This window comes from Plasmodium relictum (assembly GCF_900005765.1).
Source record: "Plasmodium relictum strain SGS1 genome assembly, chromosome: 5".
Taxonomy (NCBI): Eukaryota; Apicomplexa; class Aconoidasida; order Haemosporida; family Plasmodiidae; genus Plasmodium; species Plasmodium relictum.
Window position 1 is genome coordinate 620,449 of NC_041683.1, and position 24,382 is coordinate 644,830.

The 24,382-nt window shown below is 19.1% G+C and overlaps 6 protein-coding genes across 6 annotated transcripts; 4 read left to right on the plus strand and 2 right to left on the minus strand.

Annotated features, from left to right (window-relative positions):
- Positions 1–1,396: 1,396 nt before the first annotated feature.
- Positions 1,397–2,920, minus strand: PRELSG_0516700 (serine/threonine protein phosphatase, putative; the record flags this gene model as incomplete). Its single annotated transcript, XM_028675428.1, has 1 exon — positions 1,397–2,920. The coding sequence occupies one exon, from the start codon at positions 2,918–2,920 to the stop codon at positions 1,397–1,399; it is 1,524 nt and encodes a 507-aa protein (XP_028532018.1).
- Positions 2,921–6,183: 3,263 nt separating this feature from the next.
- PRELSG_0516800 (alpha tubulin 2, putative) lies at positions 6,184–7,870 on the plus strand (the record flags this gene model as incomplete). The annotated part of the gene is made up of 3 exons (XM_028675429.1): positions 6,184–6,245; positions 6,426–6,546; positions 6,701–7,870. 3 exons carry the CDS (start codon positions 6,184–6,186, stop codon positions 7,868–7,870), a joined length of 1,353 nt encoding a protein of 450 aa, XP_028532019.1.
- A 1,698-nt stretch (positions 7,871–9,568) lies between these two features.
- Positions 9,569–10,485, plus strand: RPS19 (40S ribosomal protein S19, putative; the record flags this gene model as incomplete). The annotated part of the gene is made up of 2 exons (XM_028675430.1): positions 9,569–9,571; positions 9,970–10,485. 2 exons carry the CDS (start codon positions 9,569–9,571, stop codon positions 10,483–10,485), a joined length of 519 nt encoding a protein of 172 aa, XP_028532020.1.
- A 1,738-nt stretch (positions 10,486–12,223) lies between these two features.
- Positions 12,224–20,026, plus strand: BRR2 (pre-mRNA-splicing helicase BRR2, putative; the record flags this gene model as incomplete). The annotated part of the gene is made up of 1 exon (XM_028675431.1): positions 12,224–20,026. One exon carries the CDS (start codon positions 12,224–12,226, stop codon positions 20,024–20,026), a length of 7,803 nt encoding a protein of 2,600 aa, XP_028532021.1.
- A 617-nt stretch (positions 20,027–20,643) lies between these two features.
- On the minus strand, positions 20,644–21,066 carry PRELSG_0517100 (conserved Plasmodium protein, unknown function; the record flags this gene model as incomplete). The annotated part of the gene is made up of 1 exon (XM_028675432.1): positions 20,644–21,066. The coding sequence occupies one exon, from the start codon at positions 21,064–21,066 to the stop codon at positions 20,644–20,646; it is 423 nt and encodes a 140-aa protein (XP_028532022.1).
- Positions 21,067–22,375: 1,309 nt separating this feature from the next.
- Positions 22,376–23,548, plus strand: PRELSG_0517200 (eukaryotic initiation factor, putative; the record flags this gene model as incomplete). Its single annotated transcript, XM_028675433.1, has 1 exon — positions 22,376–23,548. One exon carries the CDS (start codon positions 22,376–22,378, stop codon positions 23,546–23,548), a length of 1,173 nt encoding a protein of 390 aa, XP_028532023.1.
- Between the last annotated feature and the right edge of the window lie 834 nt (positions 23,549–24,382).

Genomic DNA, 24,382 nt, shown 5'->3' on the forward strand with positions numbered 1-24,382 from the left:
AGGTATAATTTATTTTACTAGAAAATGAATTATTTATATTCTTAAACTGAAATGTAAATTCATGTATAAAATGTGTGTGTTTATAAATTATTCATTTTTAGTATAAAAAAAAAAATTGTTATTTTTTTATATTAATAAATTAAAAATTGAATATATAAGAATTGTGAACAAATGCATCAATGAATAACTTAACGAAAAATAAAAAAAAATAAAAATTAACACATTTTATTAATTAGAGAATCTAATATGTATTTTACATTTTTATAAATTTTATTTTAAAAATATATAATCATTAAAATAAGATGAATTTTTTTTAATACTAATTATATTTCAGTTACATATTTTGTGTGTATATAACAAAATTTATGATTTTTAGGATATTGAGAAAAAAAATATATTTACACATTTATATGTATATTTATTTTACTGAAAAAATGTTGCGTAAAGACGCTTTTAAGTATAGAGTTTTCTACCTTCTTTAAAGGAATTAAAAATTACAAAATATGAACATACTAAGAAAAATGAAAACAAAGAAAGAAAAAAAAAAAATAATAAATAAAATTAGTCTAAAAAAAAAAAAAAATAAATACTTTTTTTTATAGAATTTACATTTTTTCATTAATTTAATAGGATTTTAGTACAACATATATATATATATAGATACATTTTTATTTTTGCAAATATACTGAACTACATGTAGACAAATGTTATAAAATTAAAATATGGTAAATTAAAAGAATCTTAATAAAATGAAAGTAAAAATATATATATTTTTTAATGTTATTATGAAATTATATACTTGGAATCGCTTTACTTTTTTTTTTTTATAAATATGTAATTTTTTTTCACATCATATTTAATTTATACTATTATTAATAAAGAATAGGATATTTCCAAATTTATATTTTTATAAAAAATTATTCTTATTAACAATATCTTAAAAAAATTTTACTTTATATTTTATAGAAGTAAAAAAAAAAAAAAAATAAAATATGATATTTAATTTTTTTTTAATGTTATATTAATAATACAAATAATGATAATAAAATCTAGATATTTTTATAATTAATAAACAGAGTCATGAAAAAATGATATTCATATTTAAAATAAGTTTAAAATTACTTTCTACACAAAAACAAAATAGACGAAATCTTAATTTTCATACAAACAAATGTTAGTAACAGTATATATTTATTAAAAGATAAAAAAAAAAAAAAGATTTAATGGATAAAAGATACAGTGCGTTGGATTAAATATATAATTTTACTTTTTTCTTTTTTCAAGATAAATGTAAATAAACTTATTTCTAATTTTTTATATAAATTTCTAAAAGATGTGTAAACATTCATACATACAAGAATTAATGAGGTTGTGAAAAAAAAAAAAGTAATAAATACTAATCTATTAAAGGCAAAATAATAATAGTCATATCTTTTACATTACTATTTTCAGTAGACATATAAACAGAGTGAACCTTATGTATTAATTTTTTTGATGATTCAAATAAAGAATTATTATTTGATTTATTAAAAAGAAACTTAACTAAATTATGTGAATTATACACTTGGCTTATTGTATGACTAACTAATATAAGGAAACCACTTGTATTAATATTTAATTTAACATCAATAACATCTGGAGTATTTGATAAACCAAATTTAATGAAATTAAATAAGCCTATTGCTTTTGTTATATTTAAAGTTTTTAGATCACTTTTTTCATTAAATTGATTTAAATAATCTATATTTTTCCATGTGTTTTTGTTTTCACTTTCAGAATCATCATTTATTATACAACCATATGAAAGTATTCTTTCTTTTTCTTCTTTATTTAAAACATCATGCTTTTTTGTAATTAATATTGTTTCATAAAGTGTATTACTATTATAATAGTTTTTTACATCTTCTTTCTTTTTTTCATCTTTATTTTTTACTAAAATTGTTTGTATATTTCCAATATTAAGTATTGTTAAAATTTTATGTTTTTTTGAATAAGCACATACACATAAAGAGCAACCTGAATTAAAAGATTCTTGTAAATTTATCTTTATATAATTATTTGTATCATTTATTGATGATAATAATATATATTCAATTTGTTCAGATAACCATAGATTTTTTTTATTTTCGTAAAAACTTTTTAAATTGGACAATATCGTTTTTAATAAATGAAAAACAATATTGTCACATACCCTTATACTATTTTTACCTATACCTGAAATAATTCCAGCAATTTTTAAATCATAAGCTTGTATGAAAAAAAATTGCTCATAATTATTAAAATATATATAATCATTGTCATTTTTTGATTCATAATACTCATTTTGATTCCCTTTCATACAAACAACAGAAAAAGAATTCATTATACTTTCTTCTTTTTCAATCTTAGGTATAATTTCTATTTTTTTTAATTGAAAATTTTTTTCTACTGAATTGGTATCACTTAACTTTCCATGAGCACAATATATACTATTATTTACTCTATTACCTTTTAATTTTTGAATTACATTCTCTTTTATAATTAGACTAGAGCATTTTTTATTATTTTTATTCATATCATTTAAAAAAATTTCTTGTTCTATATTTCTATTTAATTTTTTTTTTATATATATTAAATCTTTGTCTACATTTTTGATAGAACTTTTATTTTCATAACTCTCTTTGTTTCGGCTTTCTGTTGTATTTTTTATATTGTTATTTAAATTATTTTGTCTGTTTTTATTTTTATCAAATAATTTAAGTTTAATGTTTGATAAAGGAATGTCTTTTTTTAAAATATGTAAATTTTTTTCATTAATATCATCATAAGATTCACCTAATGGTAGTAAATCTAACAGTTGTTTATAATTTGATTCTTTGAATTCTTCTCTTCTTGTACAACAATCTTTTATTATTTTTAAGGTATTTAATAAATGCTTCATAATTTTTTTTAAATATTACAAAAAAAAAAAAAAAAATAAAATTCTCGCTTTGAATATATAAAAAAAAAAAGAATAATATAAAAAATAAAAGAAAGGCCTACATTTATATATATATAAAATTAAAAAAGAAAAGGGAATTTTAAATGTGTATTAATAAAAAAATTAGTTATTATTTTAATTAGATTGTTAAAACTTAATGCTCAATTAAATGTTTTTTTTTTCTTATAAAAAAATTTAAAGTCAAAATTAAAAAATATGAAACACACACATAAAAAAAAAATACATTTTTTATGTGTTTATGAAAAAATTTATGTCATATATTTTAAATTTTAAAGTCTATCATATTTTTAATATAAAGAAAAATTCTCAATTAAATAATAGAAGCTATAAAACAATTATATGTCTTATGCTTCATAAATAGAATAAAAAGAAAATTTTTTTTTTTTATGAAGTATAAAGAGAAGAAAGAAAAAAAAATGGACTCATTTTTCTTTTTTTTTAAATATGAATTTTACAAGAATTTTTTTTATAGAATAAACAAAAAAAAAATTGTGTTGTTCTTAATTTTGAAATAGTAATGAGAACAGAAAATTCCATATTTTTTTTTGGAAAATAATTATTTTATAAACCTCTTGATTATTTAACGCATAAATTTTATATTTTAATTTAAAACTGTTGGAACATATAAAAAGTGCATTATATATTTAAGTTTTATGGATTTCTGTTTATACCACATTTGAAAAATAAAACTTTAGAAAAAAAAAAAAGTGAAAAATAAATAGCAGTAGTATATCTACTCTCAATTTTAGGTAAATTATACTGTAGAAACTTGTAAAAAATTTTAGAAAAAATTTAGAATACAATTAAGAAAAATAGAAATATGCATGTTAAAAAAACGTGTACTTTTTTTAGTATTTTATAAATTAGTATAGAAATTTTTTTTTATAACATATCTAAATGTTCTAATTATTGGGAATTTTATTCTAAAAAGTCCTGTTTATTTTTTTTTTAAATTTAGACTTATTTTATATATATATATATATATTTTACTCTTCTGTAATTTTTACTTAATAAAATAAAACTAAATTTACTACATTACTATGTAAGCTTTATTAATTTGTGATTAAGTAAAAGGATATTATAACATAAAATTTATTTATTAAAAATTAAAGAAAAACAGATAGGCAAAATGTTCTAATCAATATATTTATAATTTTTGCTTTAACATTTTTTTAAATTTAAAAATTTTAATTAAAAAAGAAATATTATTTTTTTATTTCATCACTATTTTTTTAGATAAAAAGGAAAAATATATATATATGCCTTTTTATTGTATAATAGAAAAAAATGTGATATTTTTATTTGAAATCACTATTTTATCAATAAATTTTGATTATTCCTATTTATATTTCAGTTTTTCTCTTTTTTCATTTAATTTTTTTTTTTTTGAAGTTACAATATTTTTTTAAATAAATAATAAATTTTAGATAAACATTTTCTTCATATATTCTAAAAATAAAAAATTCATAACACTAGAATTTTTGATTTAAATACATTTCCTCTAGACTCAATTCATTTTTTATTTTTGCCCCTTTTTTCTTAAATATATTATATAATAATTTTATTTCTCTTTTTAAAAAATTTAAGGAACTCTATACTTTTAAAATATTCATAGAGAATAAAAAAAATTGTGTAATGAAAAATACTGTTTTTATTATTGATAGTAAATTATAAAATAGGGAAAAAAAAAATTTAAATAAAAAAAGAGAAAAATTATATATAAATAAAAAGAATATTTATTTCTATAAAATATAAAATTTATCACTTTTTAAAAAAATAAAACCTTCAAATATTTAAAGCTTAACAATAGAAATTAAGATATTTTGCTTGTGTATGTGTCGAAACATAAGAGATATTTTGTGCTTAATAATCTTATGCATAATTTTTTTTTTTTTGAAAAAAATCCTACTTTTACTTAAAAGTCGAAGAGATATATCTATATATTAGAATATATATTTAAAGAATATGTTAAAAAATAAATAAAATAAAATAATTTCCTTATTTAGGATTACAAATATCCGTTTTCTCTTTGTTTCTTTGTTTCTTAGATTTTTCTATTTTTTCTTTTTTCTTTTTTCTTCTTTTTTTTATATTTTCATTTTCATTTTCATTTTCTCTTTCTTTTTCTCTTTTTTTTTCTCTTTCTCTTTCTCTTTTTCTTTTCTTTTCTTTTCTTTTCTTTTCTTTTCTTTTCTTTTCTTTTCTTTTCTTTTCTTTTCTTTTCTTTTCTTTTCTTTTCTTTTTTTTATATTTAAATAGTTTAAAGATAAAATAACTTATAAAAAATTAGCATATATATATATATATATATTTGCTTTGTACTATCATTGTCTTTAAGAAATATAAGTGTGCAGAAAAAAAAAATATATACATTGAAAATAACATCGTGTTCTAAATATTTGTCTTTTTACATTTAAATATAAGATCATATATATTTCATTTTTTTTAATAGATATTTACTATATATATTAAATTTATACAAATTATTTTTTTTAATTTTTTTCTTTTAATATTTCCTAGTTTATTAAATTAAAAGATGTAAAAAAATAAAAATTAATGGATTCATATAGATTTATTAAATTAAAATTTGATTCTGTCTTTATTTTATTTTTTAGCTTATACTTAATAATTATTATCATACTATATAATTATAAATATTGACGAATATATATATTATATTTTTCTTTCTTTCTTTTTCTTTTTTTTTTCATAACAGTAATAATATATGCTTTATTTAAAAAAATTAATAATATATGGATCTTAAATAATATTGTTTCTTAAAAAAAAAAAAAGGAAAAGAAATAACAAATATATACATAAGAAATATAAAATATTTCTTTAGAAAGGAAGACATATATAATTAGAAAGTTTTTTATTCATTTTTTTTCATATATTCACTTATAACTTTCATTAATATTATTAATGAAAAAAAATAAAAAACTTTAAATAAATAAAAAATAAGATATATAAAAAATATATATATATATATAATATATATATGCATATAATTTTAATTTTGGGATTTAGATATATATATATATATAAACTTTTTATTTAAAGTACATTTGATTATTATTTATTATTTTCTTTTTTAATTTCATTATCTTATCGATTTAATAGAACTCTTGATAAAATAATTTTTCTATAAGAGTAAAACAATTTATTATTCTTTAAATTTTTAATTTAGCATAAAATATATAAAAATGAGAGAAGTTATTAGTATACATGTAGGTCAGGCAGGTATTCAAATAGGAAATGCTTGCTGGTAATGATTATTAAAAAAAATAAAAATAAAGTCCTTGCATATAGAAGGAAGTTTTTATTATTTATGTAGACAGTTAGTAATATTATTATAGTTATACTTTGCTATATTAAATATGAGATATAAAAGTAAATATATACATTCTTTTTATATAAATTTATATATATTATTAAAATTTTTTAGGGAATTATTTTGCTTAGAGCATGGAATTCAGCCAGATGGTCAGATGCCAAGTGATCAAGTAGTAGCAGGAGGAGATGATGCATTCAACACATTTTTTTCAGAAACAGGAGCAGGAAAGCATGTAAAAATATATTTTTATTCAAAATAAATTTCTTTTTTTTTTTCATAATTTTAATGAAAAAATACATTCAGAGATTATAATTATTATAACTTAATTAACTTATTATTTCTTTAAAATGTATATACACACATATTTATGTTCATATTACTTCTAGGTTCCACGTTGTGTTTTTGTTGACTTAGAGCCAACTGTTGTAGATGAAGTAAGAACTGGAACATATCGCCAATTATTTCATCCTGAACAGTTAATATCAGGAAAAGAAGATGCAGCAAATAATTTTGCTCGAGGACATTATACTATAGGCAAGGAAATTGTTGATATATGTTTGGATAGAGTGAGAAAATTAGCTGATAACTGCACAGGATTACAAGGGTTTTTAATGTTTAATGCAGTAGGAGGTGGTACAGGAAGTGGACTTGGTTGTTTGTTACTAGAAAGATTAGCAATTGATTATGGAAAGAAATCGAAATTAAATTTTTGTTCATGGCCATCTCCTCAAGTATCGACTGCTGTAGTTGAACCTTACAATTCAGTTTTATCAACACATTCTTTACTAGAGCATACTGATGTAGCAATTATGCTTGACAATGAAGCTATCTATGATATATGTAAAAAAAATCTAGATATAGAAAGACCAACTTATACAAATTTAAATAGGCTAATAGCTCAAGTTATTTCATCTTTGACTGCATCGCTAAGATTTGATGGTGCATTAAATGTTGATGTAACAGAATTTCAAACGAATTTAGTACCTTATCCAAGAATTCACTTTATGTTATCATCTTACGCTCCTATAATAAGTGCAGAAAAGGCATATCATGAACAGCTATCTGTATCAGAAATAACCAATTCAGCATTCGAACCTGCATCTATGATGGCTAAATGTGATCCTAGACATGGTAAATACATGGCTTGTTGTTTAATGTACAGAGGAGATGTAGTACCAAAGGATGTAAATGCAGCTGTTGCTACAATAAAAACAAAAAGATCAATTCAATTTGTTGACTGGTGCCCTACTGGTTTTAAATGTGGTATTAATTATCAACCACCCACTGTTGTTCCAGGAGGTGATTTAGCAAAAGTTATGAGAGCAGTTTGTATGATTAGTAATTCTACTGCTATAGCTGAAGTATTTTCAAGAATGGACCAGAAATTCGATTTAATGTATGCAAAAAGAGCTTTTGTTCATTGGTATGTAGGAGAAGGTATGGAAGAAGGAGAGTTTAGTGAAGCAAGAGAAGACTTAGCTGCCTTAGAAAAAGATTATGAAGAAGTAGGCATTGAATCAAATGAAGGTGAAGGAGAAGATGAAGGATATGAATAAACCATATCAATTCATCTTATATGTCATATATATATTTTTAACATCTTCACACAAATTTTATATACCATATTTTTGTAACTTTAAATATATACAATTAAGGAATTTTTACATAAATAAATTATGCTATAAGATACATAAATTGTATCTTAAAAAAAAAAAAAAAAAATAATAATAATAATATTTATATAAAATAGTTATAAAAAATTTTAGTTAAAAAAAAAAAAAAATAATAATAATATTTATATAAAATAGTTATAAAAAATTTTAGTTAAAAAAAAAAAAATAATGAATAAATATATAATACAATTAACAACCAATTTTAATGATTTAATATTTTGACATAATTTTAAAATTTTTATAAAAAGTATATGTACACTCCTAATGATATAATAACTAAGCTTTTTTTTTACTTTTTTAAAGGAAAATATAAAATACTCTAACGAACAACTACAAACTTATTTTTACACTTTTTATCAAAAGTTATCGTTATTATTTTATTTACTAAATTTTATAGAATTCCCTTATTTCTTTATTACTATCTTTTTTGTAGATTAAAAATTATATCTTTTAATACATAATATATGAATGAAATTTGCCAATTTTTTTTTTTTTATCTTTTGATTTATAAATACATGGAATAATATAAATATTTATAAGAAAAACATAATTTTTATTAATGCAATAATAAAAATATAAATGTATAATTTATAGAGATCTTTATTATTTTAGGTTTTTTTTTTTTTTTTTTATACTAGTACTTTAATAATAGCTTATGCATTTTAAATTGAATATGAATTAGATAAAATGTAAAAGGATATTTTAACAAGAGTTGTCGATACTTTTTTTTTTCTATTCTTAATTTTTTTATAAAAAATTGGAACTTATTTTATTTATGTCTGTATCAAATATTATAATATATTTTTAACTTGAAAAAAATTAGCATAAGTAGTATTATTATACATATACATATATAAAAAATGGACTTTTCTTTGAGAAAAAAAGTGCTACAGTTTATTACAGCTGTTTTTTTTTAAACATTGTACAGTATATAATAATCCAATAATATACAAAAAAAAATAAAAAAATAAAAAATTTAAATGAATTAAATATTTTAGTTTAATATCTTGATTCATTTTTATTATTAAAAACCTCTATTTTATAAAAAGATAATAAAAAAATTTTTAAAGTAAATGCAAAAGTTAATGTACTGTGGAGTTGTGAGGGGTTTTTAAGTACTCATTTTTTTCATATGTATAAAATTAAAGGAAATACTTGTTTATATATAAAAATTTTAAGAAAATATAATTTCATTTTAATATTTATAATAAATAAATAGTAACATAATACAAAAAAAAAATTTTATATATATTATTTAATTTTTTAGTTTATTGTGGAATAGAGCTGTTAAAAAAATATACTTTTTATTTTTGTTTCTGTTTATATATATCAAAAAAAAAAAAAAAAAATATTCAAAATTTTTTTAAATAGTTAACATAAATCTATAAGTTTTTTTTTTTTTTTTTGCAGAAATAATTTATAAAAATTAGTTTTCTTTATAAAAGTATAAATTCAAATTTAGTTTTTTTTTTTATGAATTAAAAAAAAAATTTCCATGTTGTATTAAAAAACCATCAAACATATATAAATACAAGTTTAACTTTTTTATTTTATTTTATTTTTTAAGAGATTAAATAAAACATGGTAATTTAAAAAAAAAAAAAAAAAATTAACAAGAATATAATTTATATATTTATACATTTACATATTTGTATTTTTCTTTTTTCATTATTTTTTTTAAGCTTATATTTATTTTTTATATTAATGCATACATATATATTTAAATGTTTAATATTTGTATGCATAAGGATATTAAAATATAATATAAAAAGATATATTAATATCTTTTATATCTTTATACATATTTATGTAATATTATTTAATTTATGAAATATATTTCTTGTTTCTAAAAATATATTTTTTTTTTAATTTTTTTTTATTATATACATTAATAATATGTTGTGTTCATAAATTAAAAACAGCTTCTCTTTTATATATATATATATTTTTTAATATTTATTTATTTATTTTTTTTTATTTAGGCAGAAGAATTTACTGAAGAAATCGCTACAGTAAATAAAAGGTTATTAGAACCAGTACCTTTTGTAAGAACAAATAATTGCATAAAAGATGTAGATGCTGAATTATTTATTAAATCTTATGCAAATTATTTAAAACTACATAATAAAATAACATTTCCTAAATGGTGTAATTTTGTTAAAACTGGAAAAGGCAGAAAATTGGCTCCTTTAAATGAAGATTGGTATTTCATCAAAGCTTCAAGTATATTAAGAAGATTATATTTACATCCAGATATAGGAATTGGATATTTGAGAAGGCAATTCAGTTATAAACAAAGAAGAGGAGTTGCTCCTAATCATACAAGTTTAGCAGGAGGAAAAATTTTAAGATCAATTTTACAACAATTCGAGAATATAGGTTACGTCGAACAAAATCCAAAGAAAAAAGGAAGAAGATTAACAACAAAAGGAGAAAATGCTATAAATAACTTTGCCAGATATATCAACAAAAAAGTATATAAATTAGATAAAGAATAAAATAATTAAAATATATATATGTTGTATGAGTTTTAAATATATGCTTTCATTTAAAAAAAAAAAGAAAAAATAACGTTTATATATACAAATGAATATAAATATGTATGTATATTATAAAAAACATCAAGAAAGTCTCATATTTCTAAAATAAAATTAGTACTAACATAAAAAAAAAAGAATGGAATAAAAATAATTAATACATTTTGGTACAATAAAAACTTTTTTTTTTTTTTCTCTCTTTTTTTTCTTTTTTATATTCTTTCAATTTTTTTTAAAAATATATTTTGGAATGGAAGAAAACAAATATAGACACATATATGAAATTTTAAATTATTAAAAAAATATTTCATATGTAATAATCTTAATATTGTTAGATAAGTAGAACTTTTTTAATTTATAGAAATTATATAAATATACATTGTTTCTTTATTTCAATCTTATTAAGAGAATAAATTATATATTTATAATTAATTACAGAAATTTCAACATAAAAAAAAAAATAGTATTTTCTTATAATAAAAAAAATGTTAAAAATTATATTTTAAAAAGTATTCACTAACATATTACACAAATACATAGTATAAATAAAAGTATGTTGTGTGGTTTTTGTTTTAATTGGATAAATATCAGCATAAAATATTAATAATAAAGCTTGAATTCAATGAATGTTTTTCATTCAAAGAAAATGTATATATGCTTCTATCAATTTAAAAAAGAAAAAAAAGTTATTTTCTTATGTATATAATTAAATTTGATATTATATTTTTTTATAAATATAATGATATTGCCAAAGTAAAAAGAGCACAAAAATTAAAACAGCTTGTTGACCAAAATATAAAATATTTTGATAGATAATATTAAAAAAAAAAAATGCTATTTGTGGTTTTGATAAAAAAATTGTATATATTATTTTTAAATATAAAGATATTTTTAAGTATTATAACGGATATTTATTATTTTTTCTAGATCATAAAAAAAAAAAAAAAAAATTCATTCTAAAATAGTGTAAATTTTATATTTAGCAAATATATTTTTTTTTTTTTTATTTACCAAAATAAAATTTTTGAATTAAAATTGATGAACATATATTTTATTTTTTCATATTATTATTTTTTTTATTATTATTGTTTTTAATTTTAATTTTAATTTTTATTTTTATTTTTATTTTTATATATTTTTCTTTTATTTATATTTTTATTTTTATTCTTATTCTTATTGTTTTATTTTATTTTTTTTTTTTAATTATTATTTTTCATATTTTATATTATTCTTTTTTTTTTTTTTGTGATACAAAAATTGGAATGATTTTAATCTTTTTGTGTTGAAGTAATTTTATATGCATAAAAATATACACAGTTACATATGTAGATATTATTGTAAATTAAAAAAAAAAAAAAATTATAAGTTTTTATTAAAATAATAAATAAATAAAAAGAAACCTGTTTAGCAAGTGATATCACAAATTAAAATTTACTCTGCAATATTTTTATTTAAAAACAAAAAAAATGATTTATGAAGAAACAATTTATGTTTTCAAAGAAAAGCCATTTTATGATAATAGAAATAATTTTTAGAACAATTTATTATTAACAATTATATAAAAAATTAATATTTCATGTAAATTAAAAAGAGAAAGTATCTGAAAAGAATTAAGAGGAATTTCTGTTTTTATTATTATTTATATTTTATTTTGAATTGATTTGAAATATTTATATAATTTTTTTTTTGGAAAAGCAATATGGCAGAGGAATATGAAAAGTTCAAAAGGTTTGAATATCGTATGAATTCAAACCTAGTTTTACAAAGAGAAGGCCCAATACCTAATCATAATGAACCTACTGGAGAAAGTGAAAGTTTAGTTGGGAAAATAAAATATAAGATGGGTGATAAGGTGGAATATGGAAAACCAAAAGATTTAGTAAGTAAAGATGATTATAGAAGATATAAAAGAAAAGATAATTTTCTTGATAAAAAAAGTAAGAAAATAAAGAGAAGTGCTAAAGAAAAAAGTGTTCTGAATATTAATATTCATGATATTTTTTTATACAAACCAACTACTAAGTACACTGAACAAATTTATAGTAAAATTTTAAATAATATTAGAAATATGATAGGTGATAATACATGTGATATTATTAACAGTGCATGTAATGAAATAATATATATTTTAAAAAGTGATAATTTAAATGATGAAGAAAAAAAACAAGAAGTAGAAAATGCATTAGAAGTGAATATAACTGACGAAAAATTTATTGAGTTAAACAATTTATCTAAAGAAATATATGATTTTAATAAAAAAGAAGAAAATGAAGATATCGAAAATGAAGAAGGTGTTGCTGTTGTTTTTGAAGAAGATGATGATTATTATGACTTAAAAAAAAGAAGAAAAGATACAAATGAAAAAAGAGATGATTTTAGTGATATAAACGAATTAAGTGACTACAATGAAGAAGAAGAAGAAGAAGACAGTGAAGAAGATGATGATGAAGCGATGAATGAAGAAGATGAAGACATAAAAGATAGTGAGGAAGAAAAAATCGATGAAGAAGAAGAAAAAAAAAATAAGAAAATATATAAAGAAAATAAAAGTAAAGATGATAAAGAAAATGATAGTGATCAAAATGCTTACGATGATATAGAAAAAAAAAAAAAGAAAAAAGAAAAAGAAATTATGTATATTAAAAAAAAAAAAAATAAATTTGAAAATCATTTAAGTTTAAAAAATGTAAATAAAAATTTCGATTATAAGAATAAAAATATGGAAAATTATGATTTAGATACCAATACTATTGATGCTCATTGGCTACAGAGAGAATTAAATAAAATATTTACTGATCCATCTTTATGCTTAGAAAAAGAAAAAGAAGTTTTAAATATTTTAAAAATATATGACATACAAGAATGTGAAAATAAACTTGTTAATATATTAAAATATGAAAATTTTTCTATTGCTAAATTATTAATCAAAAATAGATGGAAAATTTATTATTGCACCTTATTAGGTCAAGCACAAACAGAAAAAGAAGAAAATGAAATAATGGACCAAATGAAAAAAACGGAAGAAGGAGAGGAAATATTAGAAGAATTAAAAAATTTTAAAAATGTTAAAAAGAATAAGCAAAGTGAATTTGCAAAATCAATGAGAAAAGAAGCAGATAATTTATTCAATAAGAAAAAGTATGAAAATAATAAAAAAAATTCTTTTTCAGAACAAAAGGTAATACATGATGACGACGAAGTAAAGGATAGAGAAGAAGATGAATTAAATCCTAATTTTTATGATTCAGAAAAGGAGGATAAAGAAGATAAAGAAATGAATGATTATGAAGATGATGATGAAGATGAAGAAGATGATGAAGATGAAGAAGATGATGAAGATGAAGAAGATGAGAAAGAAAATGAAACATCAAAAAAATTAAATAAGAAACATAAATATGATAAATTAAATGTAAAAAAAGAGAAGAAAAGTAAAAAAATTTCAGATATAATTCCTGATAATTTTAAGGGAAAATATATAGATTTGGAAAAGGTGGAAACCAAACAAAGAAATAATGATTTTTTTAATAAAGAAGTTATGCTACCATCAGATAGTAAAAGAATAGAAAAGAAAGATTATGATGAAATTATAATTACGAGTATAAAGGATAACAGTTGTAATATTAATAAAAAAAAAAGTAATAAATATAATTATTACACTTCACCGGATGAAGTAAAATTGATTTCTATTAATGAATTACCTGAATGGACTCATGAAATTTTTACATGCGTAAATATTAATAAATTAAATGCAATACAATCTAAAGTATTTGATACTGCTTTTAACAAATATGAAGAAAATATGTTAATTTGTGCACCAACAGGATCAGGAAAAACTAATATTGCTTTGTTATGTATATTAAATGTTATTAATAGCTATAGATTAAGAAGTGGAAACATTGATAGAAAGAATTTTAAAATAATATATATATCTCCTATGAAAGCTTTGGTTAATGAACAAGTTCAATCTTTTAATTTAAGATTAAAATGCTTAAATATAAAAGTAAGTGAATTAACAGGAGACGTCCATTTAAGTAGTAAAGAAATAGATGATAGCCAAATTATTGTTATGACCCCGGAGAAATTTGAAATAATAAGTCGTAAATGGAATGAAAAAATATTATTGCAAAAAATAAAATTAATTATATTTGATGAAATTCATTTACTTAATGAAATTAGAGGAAATATATTAGAGAGTATTATAACACGTATAAATAGGTACATAGATAATATGTTGATTTATGACTACACTGCAGAAGATAATACAACATTTAACAAAGAAAAGAAAAGTTCTCATGATAAGGATGATGATATAATTATACAAAAAAAAAAAATTCGTTTAGTTGGCTTGTCAGCAACATTGCCTAATTATGAAGATGTAGGATTATTTTTGCGAGCAGATTTACGTAAGGGAGTTTTTTATTTTGATTATTCTTTTAGGCCAGTACAACTAGAACAGTACTATATTGGGATAAAAGAAAAAAAAGGAATAAAAAAGTATGCGTTAATGAATGAGTTAACATATGAAAAGGTATTAGAAGAAGCAGGAAAAAATCAAATATTAATTTTCGTTCATAGCAGAAAAGAAACTTATAGAACTGCAAAAATATTAATAGACAAATTTATGAAAAGTGATAATCTAAGTAAATTTTTAATTGATAAAAAAATATCTACGGAAATTCTATTATCAGAAAAAGAAGCAATAGTTAATGATGAATTAAAAGAAATTCTTCCTTTTGGTTTTGGAATACATCATGCAGGTTTAAAAAGAACTGATAGAAAGTTAGTGGAAGATTTATTTTCTGATAGACATTTGCAAGTGTTAATTTCTACTAGTACCTTAGCATGGGGTATTAATTTACCTGCACATACAGTTATTATAAAAGGAACTAGTGTTTATAATATTAACATAGGAGATTTTGATGAATTATCTCCAATGGATATATTACAAATGGTTGGAAGATCAGGTAGACCTCAGTATGATAAAAGTGGTAAAGCAATAATTATTACTGATCATAAAAATTTACAGCTATACTTATCTTTAAATAATGAGCAATTATATATTGAATCTACATTATTAAGTAATATTGTAAATATAATAAATGCAGAAATTGTTTTAAGAAATATTCAAAATTTTAAAGATGCTATTAATTGGTTTAATTATACTTATATGTACATACGTATGATAAAAAATCCTTCATTATACGGTGTTCCAGTTAGTGAAAAATATGATAATCAAGAATATTTAAATAATAAGGATAATTATGATATGTTAATGCAAAAAATAAATAAAAGAATTTATAACATTATTTATTCATCATTTTTAATATTAGAAAAATATGATTTAATAAAATATAATAAAAAATTAAATAGTGTAAGCAGTACTTATATAGGTAAAATCAGTAGTTACTATTATGTAGATTATAAATCAATAGATTTATATAACAAAAAATTAAGTAAACATACTAATGAAATTGATTTATTAAAAGTATTTACGATGAGTGAGGAATTTAAGAATATATTTGTTCGAGAAGAAGAAAAAGTGGAGTTATCAATACTCATGGAAAAATTGCCTATACCAGTAAAAGAATCTATTAACATTCCATTTACAAAGATAAATATACTTTTACAGCTATATTTATCAAATATAACTTTAAGTGGTTATATAATTAACGCAGATCTAGTATATATTCATCAAAATGCATTACGTATTTTTCGTTCATTTTTTGAAATATCCTTAAAAAAAAATTCATATAATTTAATTGCTTTAACTTTAAAATTTTCTAAGATGATTGAAAGGAGAATGTGGAGTACTATGACCCCATTAAGGCAATTTGGCTTGTTAAGTAATGAATTAATTCGAATTATTGAAAAAAAAAATATAAGTTTCAAAAACTATATTTCTATGAATTTGAATGAGTATATAACAATTTTTAAAAATAAAAAAATTGCTAAAAATATCTATAAATTAGTGCATCATTTTCCTAAAATAGAATTAAATGCATATATACAGCCAATTAATCATAAAATTTTAAAAGTTGAATTAAATATAACACCCGATTTTATATATAACCCTAAGTATCATGGTTATTTTATGTTATTTTGGGTATTTGTATTTGATATTTCTAATGAAAATATATTACATTATGATTTATTTACTCTAAAAAAAAATCATAAAAGCAATTTTTTAACTGGGAAAGAAGAAAAAGATATGTATTCTGATAGCTTGGATGAACATTTACTTACATTTTTTTTACCTATTAATGAAAACCCATTTTATATTGTTAAAGTTATTTCAGACAAATGGTTAGAATGTGAATGTACTATTAACTTATATCTTAATGATTTAATTTTGCCATCGAAGAACTTTTATTCTACTCAGTTATTAGATTTGCAACCTCTACCAATAAATTCCTTAAAATTTGATTTAGCAAAAAGATTCTTTTTAAATAGAAACATAGAATATTTTAGTCCAATCAACACTCAAATTTTTTCATCAGTATACGAAAATAATGGAAATGTCATTATATGCAATTCTACTTCAAAATACTATTTAATACCAGTAGAATTGGCAATTATAAAAATGATCAAATTTTTATTTGAATTAAATAGTTATATTAAAAAATATATTAGAAAAGAAGAAGATTTATTGAAAATAATTAATGATAAAAAGTTAACAGATATAATTTATAATAATCCTTTGGAGTTTGTTAAAGTAGTATATATCGCTCCACTTGAAGATATTGTTTTAAAGACATACAAAAATTGGATTTCCTTTAAAAATACATTTAATTTGAAAATGTGTATTTTAAGTGGAGATATTCAAGTAGATATGAAGTTATTGCAAAAAAATAATATTATTTTATGTACTCCGGATAAATATGATAATATATCTAAAAAATGGAGAAGAAAAAAAATTTTACAAAATGTTAATTTATATATTTTTGATCATATTGAATTATTAGATACACCAAATGGAGCTATTATGGAAATAGTAATTAGTAGAATCAGATATATATCAACACAATTACAATTAAATAAATCTCAGAACAAAGGTAATAAAATGAATGATAATACATTATCCTTTGAAGAATTAAATATAGGAGAGGATAAAGAAAACTTTGTTCATAATATAAATAAATTACAAAATTTAACCATAGATAATATATATGATAATATAGGTTTAAACAGAATTTTATGTTTGTCTAGTTGTTCTTTATATAACTGCAAAGATTTCTCTGAATGGATTGGTTGCAAAAAAAATGATTATTTTAACTTTTTGTCAACAGTTAGAAATATCCCAATAGAAATATATTTACATGCAGTTAATATAATGAATAAGCAAAATAGATATATATCTATGCAAAGACAAGTATACCAAAATATAAGAAAATTAAAAAAAAAAAAAAATGTAATTATATTTGTTACAGAACAGAAGTTATGTAAAACATTAGCTTTGGATTTAATTTTATCTGCATATAACGATAATTACCATTTTTACTCAATTTTTCAAAATTATGAAACATCAAATAAAAAAAAAGAAAATAATTTGGGCAGAAATAGTGAATATATGAATAGTAACAGTGAATTTTATGATGCAGAATATAATTCCAAAAAAAAAGAAAGAAATTTGAATATTCAAGAAATAGTTGAGAATAATATGTCAAAAATAGATAACTCAAAAAAATATGGTAGTAAAAAACAAAACAAAACAAAACAAGAAATGGAAGAAGAATCAAACATTGAGTCAAGGGAAGATATTTTTGATTATATATATGATAAAATGCTAGTAGAATTTATGAAAAAAGGTATATGCTATTTACATAGTAATATGACAGAAACAGAAAGAAAAATAGTGGAGATGTTATTTGATAAAAAGGCGATACAAATTTTAATTGTTTCTTATGATTACATATATAGTTTAAATGCATATGGAAATAATATTATCATATTAGATACAATAATAACTCATTTTAATAATAAAGAAGAGGATTATAGTATTCAAAATATATTAGAAATGATAAGTTATGCTGGAAGGCAAAATGAAGATGTGAAATCATATGTATATATTTATACATATATAACCAAAAAGGAGTATTATAAGAACTTTATATATGAACCTTTAACTGTAGAATCTAGCATTGAGGATTATTTACCCAATTTTTTAAATAATGAAATAGTAATGAGTACTATTGAAAACTTTCAAGATGCTATTGATTGGCTAACATGGTCTTTTTTTTATAGGAGAATAAAAAAAAATCCCAACTACTACGGTTTGAAAGGCATATCGAACGAGCATATATCTGATTATTTATCTGAGTTAATTGAAAATAACATGGAAATATTATCATTTGCTAATTGTATACATATTGAAGAACAAACTATGAATATAAAACCATTTAATTTAGGTATTATATCCTCTTTTTACAATATAGATTATCATACAATTCAATTTTTTAATCAATATATATTGTCATTAAGAACATTAAAAAAAAGTAAAATTTTGGAAATAGTATGCCTATCGAATATTTTCAATGATATTTTGAAAATTAACACACATGATATATATCTATGCTTAAAAATAGCTAAAAGCTGTAATATTGAAGTTACGTATGAGTTTTTAAAACTATCTTTAAATTATGAAAACTTTTTAAAAAATGATGAAAGTAATAATAAAGAAAATAATAAATCAGAAGAAAATAAAAAAGATCAATACATTAATTTAATAAATTTTGTTTCTGTTCCTACATATTTCACAGCTAATTTAAAAGCTTTAATAATTTTACACGCACATGTAAATAGATACAGCATACCTGTAAACTATATTGAAGAAACAAAAAATATTTTATTAAAAACATTTAAATTAATTAATTCATTAATTGATGTTATAAGTAGTAATAATATTTTGAATTTCTGTCTTTTTGTAATGGAAGTTTCTCAAATGTTGACTCAAAGTCTGAAAAATACTGATGAATCTAACTTATATCAATTACCTTATTTTGATTATCAGTTAGTAAAAAAAGCGAAAGATGTAGGAATAGTGGACGTTTATGACTTAATTAATGCAGAAGATGATAAAAGAGATATTTTATTAAAGCATTTAAGTGAAAATCAAAAGAGTGAAATAGCTAATGTATGTAACATCTTTCCTATAATAGAAGTTCAATATGAAATTGATTTGAATAAATCGTATAAGGTTAATGAAATTGCTCAATTAAATTTATCAATTGAAAGAGATCTAACAGATGATACAATTAATTTCGCTCATTCTCTATTTTTGCCATTTGAGAAGGAAGAGATGTGGTGGATTGTAATAGGTATTAAAAAAATGAATTTGCTTTTATCAATTAAAAAAGTATCTTTACTAAAATCAGTTAATAACATAAAAATAAATTTCGAATTACCTGATAAACCAAATATTTATGATGTTGTAATTTATGTAGTAAATGATTCTTATATTGGTTGTGATCAAGAATATGAATTTCAAATTAATGTAGAGGAGTAATTAACAAAATTTTTAATATTCTTTATTCTAAAATTACTTTAATAAATAAATAAATAAATATATATATATATATATATATATATATATATATATATATATATATATATAAATTCCTTTTTATAAAATTTAGTCATATTTAAATAATGTTAATTTTAATAAGTATTAAAAGAGAAATAGAAAAAAATAATTTTTTTTTATTTATTACATCAATTTCTTTTTTAATTATTAAACATAGAATAAATTATAGTATTTATTCTAATACATTTTTTATTTTTTTGTTTATTTATAGTAAAACATTTTTTTTTAATATACTTTAAAATTTTTATTTTACAACAATTGTTTTAAATAAAAACTGTTATTTATTTTAAATAATGAAAAAATTACTTGCAAATTTATAGAAGAAAAAAAAATATATGAAAGGAGAATTAATAAAAAAGAAATCTCTTATTTTCACATGATTGATAAAAAAGTAAAAAAATTCTCTTTTATATATGTTTATGTTAATAGTAAATATAATTTATTTTCATTTAAAATTTAACAAAAAAAAAAAAAAAAATTATATATATATATATTTATGTAACTTTTTAGTGTATGTAAAATTATTATCTTGATGAGAATTATTTTTTATTTATTTTATCATAATTTATTGTCTCATAAAAATGTTTAAATAAAGAATTGCATTTTTTATCATCATTATACAAGTGCATACAATAAAATAAATTAGAGTAATTATCATAGAATAATTTTGTAAATTTCATGTTATCATTATTATTCGTTATGCTATACTTATAACCTTGTAATTTATATGACTCTGTTAATGTATTCTGACACTTTTTATTTCCTTCTTTTAATATTTTATCTACTTCTTCAAAATTTGCATTATCGTTAATAGTACTTCCTAAGCACATAAACTTTTTTATATCATAAAATTTATCATTTTGTTTTTGTTTAAAATATTTTTCCTTATTGTATATAGATGGGGAATCCAAAACTTCGTAAATTATATCACTTAATTTATTATAATCAGTAGTTAAAGCCATATTATTAATACAATAAAATTTAAAAAAAATTAATAATAAATAAAAATAGAAAATTACACAAAAGAATATTTCACTTCTTATTTAAAAAAGTATTATTTTAAATAAAAGAAAAAATGTATTAATTATGCATAAATAAAATTTAAGATTAAAAATATATATATATATTATTATTTTAAAAAAAAATATTTATTGAATAATCTATAAAAATATAAAAAGTACTAATCAATAATATATTTATTATTGATAAAATTAAGAAATAAATTATTTAAAAATATAACATATATATATTTAAAATAAAAGTATTAAATAAAATTATTTAGAAAAAGTTTTTTCTTTTCTCAGCATGTATTAAAAAGAATAAAAATTTCATATACTAAAAAAGAAAAAAATTTAATAAATAAAAAACAAATATATATATATATTTAAAATAGAAATAGTATCACTTTAACAAAAATTTCTATAAAATTATTTATTTTTTTTTTTTAATTTTTAAAATATATAAATTTTTATTTCTTTAGCATAAAATTTTTTTAAAATAATTGTCAGAAATAATTAACTGAAAGTATTTTTGAAAAATTGAAATATTCAATATGGCACAATAAAATTATATATTTTTATTTTTTTTATAAAATTTATATATTTTTAATAATAATAATACCATAGAATCAAATATACGTGTATTGATATATTAGTTATAGATTTATTTAAGAAAATTTTAAGTATTTTACAGATATTTAATTTTAGAAAAAAACGGAAGTAAAATAAACAACATAAAGTTTTTTTCTTTTAATAGCATTTAAAGAAAACATTTGAAATAATAATATATATTTTATGAAAATTCTTAAGAAAAAAATAAGATATAAATAAAAAAATCATTAATTGAAGAAAAACAAATTAAAGGAAAGATTTATTTAATTTGAAAAATAATATAAAACATCAAAAATTTTTTTTTTTGTATATCAAACTTATAAAAATTACTTAAAATATGAAAATAAATTGTAAGATTTATATATAATAAGAAAAGAAGGAGTATGTAGAAGCATAATTTTTGAAATACAATATTTATATATATATATATGTTCTAATTAATGTCTTGAATAAAAGTGAGATAAATAAAATATATTCAAAATATAGGAAAATTTTTATGTATAATAATAAAATTTAAATATTTTATACAATATATAAGTATAAAAATATCTGTTATAAGTATTTAGGATTTTTTTTTTTTTTGTTTTTTTATTAAACGTATATTTTTAAAAAATATTTGTATGTTTTTTTTCTTATATGTGTATGAAAAGTTTAAAAAAATATGGAAAAGGATGATTATTATAAATCTTCAGAAAAGTATGAAATATGTACAAGTTTTGAAAATATAGGAATAGATGAAGGTTTGTTAAGGGGAATTTATGCATATGGCTTTGAAAAACCATCAGCAATTCAACAAAGAGGTATAAAGCCAATTTTGAGTGGCCGTGATGTGATTTTACAAAGTCAAAGTGGAACAGGGAAAACTTGCGTTTTTGCTTTGGGAGCTTTGAATTGTGTTAATAGAAATTTAAATGAGACACAAGTAATTATTTTATCTCCAACAAGAGAGTTAGCAGAACAAACTCAGAAAGTATGTCTAGCTTTGGCTGATTATATTCATGTAACTATTTATTGTTGTATAGGAGGAAAAAAAATTAGCGATGATATAAAGGCATTAAATAACGGAGTTCATATTATTAGTGGTACTCCAGGAAGAATATATCATATGCTTAACTTAAGACACTTAAAATGTAAATATATTAAACAACTAGTTATAGATGAAGCAGATGAAATGCTAAACAAAGGATTTAAAGAACAAGTTTATGATATTTATCGATTTTTATCTCCAAATACTCAGATTATATTATCATCAGCTACTTTACCACAAGAAGTGTTAGAAATAACTAATAAATTTATGCATAAACCAGTGAAGATTTTGGTAAAAAGAGATGAATTAACTTTAGAAGGTATTAAGCAATTTTTTGTATCAATTGAAAAAGAACAGTGGAAATATGAAACGTTGGCCGATTTATATGAAAGTTTAACTATTACACAAGCTATTGTCTTTTGCAATACTAAACTAAAAGTAGATTGGCTAACAAAAAAAATGTTAGAATCAAATTTTACTGTGTGTAAAATGCATGCAGGAATGAGTCAAAGTGAAAGAGATGATATTATGCTAAAGTTTAGACAATGCAAATTTCGTGTTTTAATATCTACTGATATATGGGGAAGAGGGTTAGATGTACAAGAAGTTTCATTAGTTGTTAATTATGATTTACCAAATTCAAGAGAAAGTTACATTCATAGAATTGGTAGAAGTGGAAGATTTGGAAGAAAAGGAGTTGCCATCAATTTTGTTAAAAATGATGATATAAAAATTTTAAGAGATATTGAACAATATTATTCAACTCAAATTGATGAAATGCCTATGAACATAACAGAATTGTTATAAAAAAAAAAAAAAGAAAAAAAAATTTTTAGATAATAAAACAATTTTTTTTTTTATTTTTTTTTTTAACTTTTATACGTAATATAAACTTATAAATCTTATGTAGAATTGTATTATGGATTTATATAATTTAAATACTACTTCTTATCATTACTCTATACATATACTTTAGTTTTAAAATTTAATTTTTTCTAGTACTTTATATATATATATATATGTGTCATAAAAACTTTATTTTTCGTATTCGTTTACACTCAGTTTTATAATTAAAAATTATTCTCTTTTATAATACACATCTATGAATCTTTTTATTTTCATTTAATATTGTCAATGTATACTATATTTTATATATATATATCCTTTCATATTATTTCTATATTTTTTCATTTATTTTATTTATTTTTTTTTATACATTCATATTCATTATGATACTATTTGCTTAAATGCTTTAAAGTATAATATTTATTTTTTGTTACGTTATTTATTATATGTATATTCTTTCTTTTCTTTTTTTTTCTAAATTAAAGATAAATAATTAAGAAGGAATAATTTTTTAATAAAAATTAAATTAAAAAAGAAGCTATTGGATATATTCCTAATGAAAGTTTTTTTTTTCTTTTTTTGTTAGTAGTTTTAGTGAAATTTTATCTATTTAAAGATATTAACTCATTTATATAAAAATTATATTTTATTTATAGAAAATAAAAATTTAAGTGTAAAGTTAATATGAAATTAAAAAAAAAAAAGAGTAAAAAATAAAAATTATATACATTTTTTTGTGTAATATAAAAACATATTAGAGGTATGAAAAGAGAAAAAGGAAAACAAAAAAAAAGA